At 44.5% G+C, this 13,548-nt stretch overlaps 1 protein-coding gene across 2 annotated transcripts in view; it reads right to left on the bottom strand.

Annotated features, from left to right (window-relative positions):
• ULK4 (unc-51 like kinase 4) overlaps nucleotides 1-13,548 on the bottom strand; it is a 328,855-nt gene that overhangs the window by 243,623 nt on the left and 71,684 nt on the right. For both annotated transcript variants that reach the window (XM_058678919.1, XM_058678920.1), the window contains exons 20-21: nucleotides 12,168-12,350; nucleotides 5,699-5,826 (exon numbers count right to left, since the gene is read on the bottom strand). In XM_058678919.1, the coding sequence (XP_058534902.1) occupies nucleotides 5,699-5,826; nucleotides 12,168-12,350 (311 nt within the window). The remainder of the gene's footprint in view (nucleotides 1-5,698; nucleotides 5,827-12,167; nucleotides 12,351-13,548) is intronic.

The raw sequence follows: 13,548 nt of genomic DNA, 5'->3' as shown, positions 1-13,548 counted from the left end.
GGAATTTCCACTTTGTGCATTTTTAATGACGCAACAACTTCACAGGCGACATCTGTTCATTTCCTTTATCTGCATTCCCTCGGGATCCAATCTCTTGTTGACCTTGGGGTTTGCTGTCACTACCTCTTCTTAGGCCTGATTACTTTCCATTCAGTGCTAGACTCTCCATGTGAAATACAGAGAAGTCTCACACACACACACACACACACACTCAGGAAGTGGAGCATATGGCAGGACTTCTCCCGCCAAGATCCACCCTGCTCAGGGGCTGCTGAGTCTGCACCACCCAACTTCAACAGAGTTTGAGATGATCCAAAATGGGGTTTTTCTCCCGGTTCCAAGAAATCTCCCTTAACTGCCAATAGGAGCAGAGAACGGCAACAATGGGAAAAAACCACACCTCCAACCTCCCCCAGCCACACACAAAAATATCAGAGTATACAGCTGCAAATCCACACTTGCATCTAAGCAATCAGTTTTTCCCTAAAACTGAAGCTTTCCATTATAAAACTGAACAGTATGCTCCTCAATTACCACAACTTGGAGAATGTTCTGTTTAAGGAGCAAACTGCTCAAGCTGTTTTCAAACACCAGCGCACCCTGTGAACAGGTAGGAAAACAACCAACGCCCCCTCTGCAAGAAATAAAAGACTGATGGCATCCACAACAACACAAAACCCACTCCAGAACGATGCTTTGTGTCTTCATGTGCTCCCCAGCGACTCCCCATGACAAGACCTTTTTTCCACAAGCTTCAGGGGAACGTGGCCAACTAAAAAATAAAAAAGCCACATTTGATGAAGGAAATAAGAGCTGGAAACATTTGAGTGGAGCTTCCATAAACATTTTATGCTTGTTCTACAACAAGGCTGCCACGGTATTTCTTCTCACTCTACAAGTGCATCATGTTAAAACATCAATTCTCTTGAGAATCCTAGCAAGCAACCCACTATTAATCAGATCCAGTCTTCTCCCTGGGCCCCCACTGCCGTTAACAGTAAGAGTCCGGCCTTGAACTTGACTGCTTCCCTAAGCTACCCATCCTGCCTCCTGACTTCCCAATTTTACTCCAGTTACAAATCTAATCACAATTATCTTTTTTTTTCCTCTTCTCTGTAGGAATCCTGATGCTCATTCAACACACATCCAGCTTTGTGCTTCGCTCATCTGCCTGCTCGAATGCCTCCTGTTAATACTGCCATGCACCTGGGACCAAGCTTGCCTGTTTATATATCTCTAGTACCTACATCAGTACAGTCTATAATCAAATGAGCTCTACCAGCAGCACTGAGTTCACTAAATGTTTACACTGTCAACTTTGCACCCATCACTTCTGTTGTCTAAATGGATCCAGTGCAGGCAATGTATATTTAACTGGCAAGAAACTGACAGTAAGTAAGTAGAAGATAGAAGTAGAAGATATTTAATTTTCTCCACACAAAATTAAACTAAGAGGAAGAATACTAGTCACTTACCAGATGTAACTTGTCATTTATGCAGAGACCAGAATTGGTGAAAAAGACAGTAATAGAGAAGCTAGGACAAAGCAGCCCAGACAGTGGTGCGCTTACGTAGCGAGAGCAGCGGGGAAACAAAGCTGCTCATCATGCAAGGCCATGTGGGCCATGCACAGAACCTCTCTGAAGATTTTTCTTTTTATTGGAAAGGCAGATTTACAGAGAGAGAAGAGACAGAGAGAAAGATCTTCCATTTGCTGGTTCATTCCCGAAGTAGCCACAACAGCCAGAGCTGAGCCGATCCAAAGCCAGGAGCTTCTTCCAGGTCTCCCATGCAGCAGGTGCAGGGTCCCAGGGCTTTGGGCTGTCCCAACTGCTTTCCCAGGCCACAAACGAGGCTCCCGGCTTCAGCTCAGCTCAGCTGCAGCCACTGCAGCCATTTGGGGAGTGAAACAGTGGGTAGAAGATCTTTCTGTCTCTGTCTCTGCATGCCTTCCTCAGACCTTTATGAATCTCTTTAGGGTATACAGATTACGACACATCATGCAAAATTATACCGTTTGTGTTAGTATATAAATTCTATTTATGATTTTAGGAGGATATAAACGTTTCTGATTTATATGTAGCCAAACCATCAGGATTTCCTTTTATGGTTTCTTTCACAACTTTTCTGCTCAGAAAAGCTTTCCTGACCCATATTTAAACATATTTTCTTCCAACTGTTTATGATTTCTTTGGGGTATATAATTCTTTAATCCATCTGGAATTGACTTTTGCATGGTATAAGCAGGGAAAAGAATTTTTTCCCACGCAGTTAACCAATTATCCAAAGTAAATATTTCTCTTTTAAGAAAACAAAAATCTTTCCTTAAAGATCAAAGCAATTTTCAAAGCATTTTTTTTTAATTTCACTGATTACCATATTAGCAAAGCTATAAGGAGGAGAAAAAAAAAACTCTAAGAAAATCCATCAGGAGTCACAGACATCTCAAGCTGGCAATGAAGTTACAAGGCGATTCTGCTTCTAAAAGGGTTATCACTTCCAGAAACACACAAGGCCCTATTTTATCGTCCGTCATATTCGATATGAGGATGAGGCCATTAGGAGAAATAGGTGGACATTTGGGGGCCATCATATCATTTTTATCTGATCCTGACAGCTCAATTGCACTGCCTGCGTCACACCAGACAGATCTGAGACCTGACGCAGAGAATGTGCTGAAACCTAACCCATAAAAGGTGGATGCTGCTGACAGCTGGCAAGGGAAATATCTGCCTAACGCAGCAAAGGTTATCGCAGGCTCCTGATGGGAAACGCCAGTTCTTGGGTAGATGGGCGGCTCTGAGACTCGTTCACAGCTCCAGCCACTGGGGAGCCTTGGGGCACAGCGTGAAAGGCAGGCCCCTTTTCCGTACAAACTCATCAGGGGGGATTGGAACTCCCTCCTCTCCAGTCTGCAGGCTGCTGCTCATTTGCATATTTTTATACCCAACCTTAACATTTGGTAGGCATACTAGCACAGGAAGCACTCAAAAATCTTAGGAAAACAGTGCTGTTAAAAAAAAAAAAATGAAAGCAATGACAAAGAACTCTGTGAATGGATTTCAGATAAGCTGCTGCGCCTGAACAAACCCATCCTTTACAGACATTTTCCCTGGAACTTTGGAAATCTCTTCACACAATAGATGAACCACAAAGTACAGAAGAACAGATACCAACCATTTTCCACAGTCTATAGTGGATGTGTCTTTGTTTCTGGGAGTACTTCATATTATTTGCCGAAACATCTATGAGATTTTAAATTTCACTGCCTGAAGAATGTCTTTAATTCTATAAGACCAATTGGTGCTTACTACTAACAGTTCTGCTAGTTTCTCTTTGCTCATTAAACTTTTTAAATGAAGGCCAGAACTTTGGCTCAATGAGTTCATCCTCCACCTTCAACCTCTGGCATCCCATATGGGTACTGGTTCATGTCACAGTCACTCTCCGCTTCTAACAAAGCTCCCTGCTTACAACCTGGGAAAGCAGCAGAGGATGTTTCCAGTCCTTGGGACCCTGCATTCACATAGGAGTCCCAGAGGCGGCTCCCGGCTTCAGCTCAGCTCAGCTGCAGCCACTGCAGCCATTTGGGGAGTGAAACAGTGGGTAGAAGATCTTCCTGTCTCTCCTCTCTGTAAATCTGCCTTCCTAATAAAAATAAATCCTCATAAAATTTTTAATTATGTGAGTGAAACATGTTTGTCCTTACAACCTAAAGTATTTTTTTCCAAAAATGTATTTATTTTTATTTGAAAGGCAGTCTTATTGAAAGAGAGAAGGAGAGACAGGACAACCTTCCATCCACTGGTTCACTCCCCAGCTGGCTGCAATGGCCAGAGCTGAACCAATCCAAAGTCAGGATTCAGGAGCTTCTCCCAGGTCTTACATGTGGGTATAGGCCTTTGGGCCATCCTCCACTGCCTTCCCAGGTCATGAACAGGAAGCCGGATCAGAAGTGGAGCAGCCAGGACACCAGCCAGTAACCACATGGCACGCCAGTGCTACAAGCAGAAGATTAGCCTGCCACCTTCCTCTCCAACGCCCCCAAAAATATAGCTGGACGAACAACAACAAAAAAAAATTGGAGGAAATACTAGCACTACTTTGGCAGCAGACCAAGCGAAAACCCATAAAACCCTCTGCACGATTTTAGCAGGTCTGTAGAACATTAAACTTCCACCTCAAACACAACCCAAGAAGAGCAACTGTCACATTTCCAATTCTCCAGCTTCAAGGTACAAGGCAAGGCAAGGCCCAGCAGAGAGTTTCTCATCCATCCTCTGCTGGCACGAGGCAGACAGCAAGAATTACACCATGAGACTGGGCAGGTACCTGATTCCCTATGCAATGCCCAACAGCAGAAGGCCACCGCCCAGCTCTTCTGAGGCAGTGCTCCCGTAATTCAGTAGGGGGATATCACCTATGGCCAAACAGCAGAATCACGTAGCAACCGGATCCCTCCCAAGTCAGTGAGGCCTACCAGCCAAAACACCCCTGACTCAGCAACAACACTCAATGACTCTGAGCAATGGGAAGGATCCAAGCTCCAGAGACCACAGACAAACTGTCCTGGTGGCATCACTCAACTAGCAATGGCCAGGAAAACCACTCCCCCTATCGGAAAAGATAATGAATAGCTGCTAGTACTACTGTGGCTCAGACGCTAGAATGATCCAACAAGGATGGGAACCGGGCCAAAATACAAAGAGCAACTTAAAATAAAGGAAGGAGTGGCTGTGTTAATAACAACATCAACAAACTAAACTATAGACGGAAGGAAAATACTAGGAACAAAAAGGGAGAAATGTGATCATGAAAAGCAGAGACCGGACAGTTGAAGAGGCTGCTGACGTTGGGGTACGAGGGGGACTGTGGCATACTCGCGGACGTTCCTCCAAGAAGACAGGGATGCCGGGCCCGGCGCCGTGGCCTAGCGGCTAAAGTCCTCGCCTTGAAAGCCCCGGGATCCCATATGGGCGCCGGTTCTGGTCCCGGCAGCTCCACTTCCCATCCAGCTCCCTGCTTGTGGCCTGGGAAAGCAGTTGAGGACGGCCCAATGCATTGGGATACTGCACCCGCGTGGGAGACCCGGAGGATGTTCCTGGTTCCCGGCATCGGATCGGCGCGCATCGGCCCGTTGCGGCTCACTTGGGGAGTGAATCATCGGACGGAAGATCTTTCTGTCTCTCCTCCTCTGTGTATATCTGGCTGTAATAAAAAAAATGAATAAATCTTTAAAAAAAAAAAGAAGACAGGGATGCCAGCTTAGGACCAGCTCATATACCCCAGCCTCCTGCCTCATTTCTTCTTCCTTTCCTCATCAGTCCGCCTCTTCTAGTGCTTCAGCTTCTTGTTCCAGAATGTTCAAACCATTGAGCTAGTCACTGGTTCAAAAACAATTCCCAAAGCTACAGACCAGCAAGAACCGCAACACCTTGCCTTGGATTGTCTTCTCAGCCAGGACACACCAGGCACTGGTCACCATGCGTCCATCCCAGAGCGCTCTTGGGGTCCCCAGTGCTTCCCAGTTGAGAGTGCAGGTGACAGTTACACCCACGGGAAATTTAGGGGTGGGGAGAAACTCCTGTACCAAGCAGAGAGAGACCAAGAAACGCTCCCCGGGGAGGCAGGTGGAAAGCAGCGCAGGCACCATTCATCACACCGAAGGTAGTGAAGAAGCAAACATGGACAACCTCACCTCGCTTGGCAGCTGAGCAGCAACATCTCACGGTTATGACTCAAAACACACACAAGCACCAGGAAGGCTTTGGCCCTAATGGCAGTTGAAGGGCTGTCGAGCAAATGGATAACTGTGGAGACAAAATCCTGCAGAAGAAAAGGAGAAAAACACATTTTTTGAGAAAAACTGAAGAAAAAAAACGCAGTCTCAATTCTCAGAGTGAATAGTTTCTACCATGCCGTTAGACATCAGGCAATCATACTGACTACTGTTTTTGTAATCTCAATTTGGCCAGATCCGCTCTAAGATTTTTTAAAAATATTACCTCAATGGGACCTGAAAATTAGACATTAAAAAATTGACAATGATATCCTTATGTTGAAGGGGGAGGGATGAGGGAGATTAATCTTTAAAAGTTAAGAAATATAAGCCCGGCGGTGTGGCCTAGCGGCTAAAGTCCTCGCCTTCAATGCCCCGGGATCCCATATGGGCACCGGTTCTAATCCCAGCAGCTCCACTTCCCATCCAGCTCCCTGCTTGTGGCCTGGGAAAGCAGTTGAGGACGGCCCAAAGCTTTGGGACCCTGCACCCGCGTGGGAGACCTGGAAGAGGTTCCTGGTTCCCGGCATCGGTTCGGCATGCATCGGCCCGTTGCGGCTCACTTGGGGAGTGAAACATCGGATGGAAGATCTTCCTCTCTGTCTCTCCTCCTCTCTGTATATCCGGCTTTCCAATAATAATAAAATCTTTAAAAATAAAAAAAGTTAAGAAATATGCCCAAATTCACAGAGCTGGATTCAAATGCAGCTCAGCGAAATAAACACCCTTGTCTCTTGTCTATGCGATCACGCACCCAGCAGTGCCTGATAAACAGCTGGCAATCACAACTGAATGCAGGTAAGAAGCTCGGAGCAAACTTGGACATAGAAGAAATGAGATCATTGCGTTACCTGAATTTTTAAAAAATTGAAAAAGAAAATCAGAGCTTTATTTAAATCTTCATTATGCAATAATACCCAATACACAATTCATAAGAAAAATCTATATTCCTCCAATGTTCTTTAATTAAAGTTATACTACCTGATAAAGACATAACTATTGGCACATAATAGGGTCATTTTCCCTTAATAGTCAAGCTATACACCATTTCAGGTGCCCAATGGATACACAAATCAGCAAATAAAACACACACACACACACACAAGTACATGTGTAGAAAAGTAAGTTCCCAGAAACATGAAATCCTAGGATTAACAAGGCAATTAGAACAGGCTGGGAAAGCACCAGCAGATGACCCAGGTACATGGAACCCTGCTACCCATTATGGGAGACCCAAATGGAGTTCCTGGCTCATGGCTTTAGCCCACTGCAGTTCTGACCATTATGGACACTGGAGGAGTGAAGCAATGAATGAAAGAGGTTTTTCTTTCTCTGTGTGTCTTCCTCTGTCACTCTGTCTTTCAAATAAACAAATCTTAGAAGAAAATAAGATAGAAGAACAGAACCTTCTTGCATGCTACTATCCTCTTTACAAAAGGAAAACTAGGGCTTGCCTGGTGCAGTGGCCTTGGCTTGCAAGCACCGGGATCCCATAGGAGCATCAGTTCATGTCCTGCCTGCTCTGCTTCCCATCCAGCTCCCTGCTTGTGGCCTGGAAAGCAGTGGAGGACGGCCCAAACCCTTGGGACCCTGCACCCATGTGGGAGACCCAAAAGAGGCTCCTGGCTTCGGATTGGCTCAGCTCCGGCTGTTACAGTCACTTGGAGAGTAACCAACAGACAGATCTTTCTGCCGCTCCTTCTCTCTGTGAATCTGCCTAATAAAAATTAATAAATCTGTAAAAAAAAAAAAAAAAAGTAAAAATAGCATGCATATTCTGTTGGTCCCCTTGGGACACCCAGCTACCTTCCCCCTTCTGTGGTGGTCCCAGCAGCCTGCGAAGGCCTACAGAGAAGGTAAGCATGGCTCATGGCCACAGCTCTAGCTGAGCTCACAGGACAGCTAGGACCAATTTGCCAGGCATATGAAAGACCCAACTGGAAAGTTTTTTCTCCAGCCTCTAACACAGGCTGGCACAAATTACAGATGTTTGAGCACAACACCTTAACTGTTCTTGTCTGAGCCACTCCACTTTGGAGTGGCCCTTTATACTGCTGCAATGGACAAATGTTACATAAGTATAAAAGAATGAACAAAAAGCCAATGCATCCAACCATGCAGAGAGCTCCCTACAGCAACACACATAATTTCGAAGCACAGAAATATCCAATAATAAACCCGACGAGGACTATTTTTGTATTTCTTCCTTGGTGTGATGGCATTCAGCCATTACTAACAATGCTACACAATTACAGAGGTTTGTGACTAGTGGGTGAAGCAAATTAGAGAAACTAATAAAAATCAAAAGGAAAAAAGGAACATCTGAGATTTATTTGTAAAGCAATAATCTGAGTCCCTCACGATGTAGAAAATTTTGGATCTAGGCCTAAAAACATCTTATGTCCTAAATAAGTTCTTACTGGATCAGTTTAAAAAAAAAAAAAAAGAACGAACAATAATGATTTTTACTTCCTACAACTCAGTGCTCAGGGCTCATACTTGAGCAGCGTTCAGCACACGTCTTCGGCCATATTAATCTCCCAACAGTTGACATGGGCTGCAGGCAAAGACTTAGCACAGAGGAAGACTAATCAAACTACCTTTAGACAACCAGAGATGACCTCAGGTCACTTCGGCTTGCACGCCACTGTGTATTCAGCTTTGATTTAAATTCACCTTGTCATACGGCTCAACATACCTAAATAATACATGCGGAGGAAAGGGTCTGGTGTTCTTTAGTTCTGCAAGTCACGCGCAATGAGTGCAACCAATTTGTGACAAACATTCGCAACGAGGAGCCAGAGGCGCTCAGCCACGCTCTCATAACGGCATGGCTAGCTGAACATAAGGATGCTGTGGCATGACCTACTGTGCACTAGGAATTTATCCAAAATACCTGAACTACCAACACAAATCAAAATATCTATGTTTGGGACCCAGTGTGATAGCCTAGTGGCTAATGTTCTTGCCTTATGTGTGCTGGAATCCCATATGGGCGCTGGTTTTTGTCCCAACTGCTCCACTTCCCATCCAGCTCCCTGTTTGTGGCCTGGGAAAGCAGTGGGGGACGGCCCAAGTCTTGGGACACTGCACCTGCGTGGGAGACCCAAAGGAGGCTCCTGATCCTGCCTTAAGTTGGACTCAGCTCTGGCTGTTGCAGCTATTTACCGGGTAATTGTTGTCAGAGGCTCTTTCTTCCTCTCCTTCTTTCCGTAAATCTATCTTTCTGTAAATCTGACCTTCCAGTAAAAGTAAATAAATCTTTATTTTAAAAAAAATCCACCTTTTTCAAAAGTAAGCAAAATGGCAAAGCCTCCCTCTAGGACATAATGGCCAAGGCAAAAGTATCAGGTCACTGAAAAACAGCAGTGAGGCAGAGCAGCTAAAATCAAGCTCCCAGAAACCTCAAGAGGTGAAACTGATGAGCTCTGATCAATTGTCAAAGCTGAGAATCAATGAGGACACACTGGTCAGGACCTGCTAACAGCAGTGTCAATAACTGCACTGCCACTATTTTCCTGTTTGAGATGGACAAATTTTTTTTTAATGTATTGAATAAACGTAGAATTTTTGGATCAGGCTTTCCTTAAGGAACTTTAGTCAAGGACCCGGCATGGCAGCCTAGTGGCTAAAGTTCTTGTCTTGAACACGCCAGGATTCCATATGGGTGACGATTCTAATCCCAGCAGCCCCATTTCCCATCCAACTCCCTGCTTGTGGCTTGGGAGAGCAGTCGAGGACGGCCCAAAGCCTTGGGACCCTGCAACCCCAACGTGGGAGACTCTTGGCTCCTGGCTTCAGATTGGCTCAGTTCCAGCCATTATGGCCACTTGGGGAGTGAACCATCAGACAGAAGATCCTCCTCTCCGTCTCCCCTCTCTGTATGTCTGCTTTTCCAATAAAAATAAATAAATCTTAAAAAAAAAAAAAAAGAACTTTAATCAAGTATCTATACACAATATCTGAGCAGTTTCACATGCACAGAGTACAAACCTAATATTCTCAAGTAAGACTACTCAAAACACAAAGTTGAAATGAATCACATAAGAATCTCACTAAAATGTAGACTCAGGATGGCTGGCATGGTGGCACAGGCTACTCTTGTGCCTGCAGCGCAAGTGTGTCCTATGGCCACCTGGTAAGTCCCAGCTGCTCCACTTCGGTCCAACTCCCTGCTAACAGCCTGGAATAGCAGCAGCAGATAGTTCAATTCCTTGACCTCTGCATCCACGTGGGAAACTCAGAAAAGGATCCAGGATCCCAGCTTTGGACTGGCCCAGCTTGGGCTATCACAGCCATTTTGGGAGTGAATCAGCAGAAGGAATATCTTCTCTCTCCTTCTAACTTTCTCTCTCTCTTTCAAGTAAAATAAAAATTTTAAATCTGTGTGTGTGTGTGTGTGTGTGTGTGTGTATATATATATGTGTGTGTGTATATATATATATATATATATATATCTTATATATTCATAAGACAAATCACAGGGGCCTACAATATGGTACAGCATGTTAAGCTGAGCACAGGTTCAAGTTCAACCTGCTCCCACTTCTGATCCAGCTCCCTCCTACCATGTCCCGGAAGGAAGAGGAACATAAGCCAGGTGTTTGGGCCCCTAGCACCTACACAGGAGACCTGGATGAAGTTCAAGGCTCTCAGGTTGTGCCACAGCCACTGCAGCCATTCGGGGTACAAACAAGAAGATGGAAGACCTCTTTATCTTTGACTCTCCCTTTCAAATAAATAATTCTTTGAAAAATTAAAATTAAGATGACCATCGGCAGAGTACTGGATAAACAAACTTTTTATCTATTCTTTGGAATACTAGTCAGATATTTTGAAAAATGAAATACAACCATTTACAGCCAAATGGGCTGAATTGGAGACCATTATGTTAAGGGAAATGAGCCAATCCCAAAAGATCAGATACCTCATGTTTGCTCTAAAATAAGATAGCTTCCGTCAAAAATCTCAATGCTAATATGGCTAGGGGTTGTTTTGCTCTTCTTCTTACGGAATGGCTCTTTGTTTCAATTGGCAGTTTTGTGGTATCAAATCTAATTACTTTTGCTGTAAATCTTATCTTTTTACACTTCCTAGTTATTTGTATCTCTCCCAATAAGTTCTTGTGATTCATTAATTGGTCATCGATAAGAGATGGATTGCTTGTAAACACCCGAGATTGTAAATGTCCCTTTCAACACTGTTTTGCTACATCTCATGAGTAATGAAGTTCTAGTTTTTAATTGTAATTCCTGCAGCACGACAGGGGTCACGCACTGGCATCTATTCCTACAAGCAGGTGTTTGATTCCCATTTTCATCACTCTTGCAATATGTTGATATTTTTTGTAGCATGTTTGCTACCTTCATGTTGATGAAAATTTATTATCCTCACCCTGTTCTGGACTGTGCTCCCTGGCTCTGTATTTTAGGGGATGTATAATGGAAGTGTAGTTGGGACTGATCTGTTCAGATATGCAGACAAAGTGCTGTATGTCTCTGCATACAGACCAGGAATGGACTCCCAAGCAAAGAACTGAATACAGCCTAACGGTATGATGCTGGACTCTAACATTGTCGGGAAACACTTCAATGATCACATGATGGACTTATGACTGTTCATGAAGGACACCCATTGTAAAACTAGAGGGGAAAAGTCAATGTGGGGAGGACCATGGGAAATGGCACAGGTAGCCCCACAGCCTATGAGACCATATCATAAAACAAAACATTTTTAAATGTGGAAAAAAAGTTAAAATTAAAAAATAACAGATTCTGGGCATTTGGTTGTAGCAGTTAGGATACCTGAACCCCACATCAAAGCAGCTGCCCTTGTCTCCTGACTCCAGCTTCCTGTTAACACAGACCTGGAAGGCAGTGGTGACGGCTCAAGCAGGTGGGTTGTTCCCATCCATGTGGGAGTCATGGTCAAGTGCCTGGCTCCTGTCCCTGACCCCAGCCACGCCCCTCACCACCCAGTCAGTTCAAGTATTTGGGGAGCGAACAAGTGAACAGATCTGTCTCTTTATATGTCTGCCTCAAGTAACTGTTATGAATGTAGATTCTAATTCAAGAGGTCTGTAGGGGGGCCTGGCTGTCTGATTTCCCAACACACTCCCAGGTGACACCAGTGCTGCTGACCCAGGCAGCAGGGTCAAGGTTGAGGAGGCATAAGAAGGCCTACCATCCTCTTCTGATTGCTTATGAGGAAAATGGGACACACAGGCAGAAGCCAATCCCTGGACTTCAAACATCTTCAAATGTGGGGAACAAAAACTGGGTAGAGTTCAAAGAGGCCTCTCTTGGGGTAAACTCCCAAGGCGACATCACTTGGAGCAGAAAACAAGAGAATTTTAAAGTGGAGTGGCAGGTAGCACTCCAAGCCGAACCTTTTCCTGGATGAGTCTTTGAAGATGGATCCCACAGGACAGCATGGCGGTGAACAAGGTTAGCATGTACTGCTGGACTCTGCAGATGGCTGAAGCCAGGCAGCTGATGACAGAGTTGAGCCCCACCTTCTCGATGACATTCTGGAAGGCGGTGGGAGAATGGCGTGTGATCCGACACAAGGCCTGCAAAGACAGGACGGCACACCTGTCAGACGACCGCCGCGCCTGAGCCACTCCCCCAGAACACCTGCTTCTGTGGAAAGGAACAGCACGTAACTTACTCCTTGATGAATAATTTTTGTTTGTTTGTTTGGAAGCTTTCAACAAGTTTAAGTTAACACAATAACCTAAATGCCAAATAAAAGCTGATGATTTTTTAAGGCATCAGACTCTGAAGCTAGCATTGTGGCCATTCGAGTTCTGGTTGTTCCACTTCCAATCCAGCTCCCTGCTAATGTGCCTGGGAAACCAGTGGAAGCTTGCCCACATGCTTGGCCCCTGTCACTCATGTGGGCGACCCAGATGGAGCTCCTGCTTCTCACTACAGCCTGACCACGCCCAGCCCTGGTTGATGCAAGCAGCTGGGAGTGAACCAGCAGGTGGAAGACTTCTCCCTCTCACTGTCTGTCTCTGCTTGCATTTTAAATTTAATATAGACATAAAAGACATTAGAAACTACTATAACAGCAAAATTGATGAGTTAATTCTGTTTATATAAAAATTCCTTGTAAGCAAGAAAAAAAACATTAAAAACTTTGTGCAGACACTAAGTGCTCCTAAAATAGAATATTTGACTTTTAAAATAACAGATATTTAAATTTGGATTAAAGTCAAAGCCGTAGTGCTCCAATGAATAAAGAGCTTAACAAATAAAAATTTAAAAGACCACAGCAAAGCAGGAAAACAGGCAAGGGTTATAAACAATAACCACATGAAAAAATGCTCAACTTCATTTGTATAAATTCTAAAATAGAATGTCATTAAAACCAAAATAGTATATGAGTCGTCACAATTTGATAAAGATTTCTGTTTTTAAAGATTTGTTTACTTACTTGAAAGCCAGAGATATAGAGAAGGAGAAACGATGAGAGAGCTTCCACCTACTGATCCATTCCCAAATGGCCAGAACAGACAGGGCTGGATGGGAGTGAAGCCAGGAACTTCATCCATGTCTCCCATGGGCGACAGAGGCCCAAACACACGGGCCACCATCTACTGCTTTGCCAGGCCATCAGCAGGGAGCTGGATCAGAAGTGGAGCAGCTGGGACATGAACTGGCACACAAGCTGGCATCATAGGTAATAGTTTCTCCCCCTGTTCCACAATACCAGTCTTCAAGTTGACAAAGATTTAAAATGAAGTTTGACAACAGACTGAATTT

The sequence above is a fragment of the Ochotona princeps genome, chromosome 21 (genome assembly GCF_030435755.1).
Source record: "Ochotona princeps isolate mOchPri1 chromosome 21, mOchPri1.hap1, whole genome shotgun sequence".
NCBI classification, from domain to species: Eukaryota; Metazoa; Chordata; class Mammalia; order Lagomorpha; family Ochotonidae; genus Ochotona; species Ochotona princeps.
Note: the sequence above shows the minus strand (reverse complement) of the source record. Positions and strands in the feature narration are given on the sequence as shown.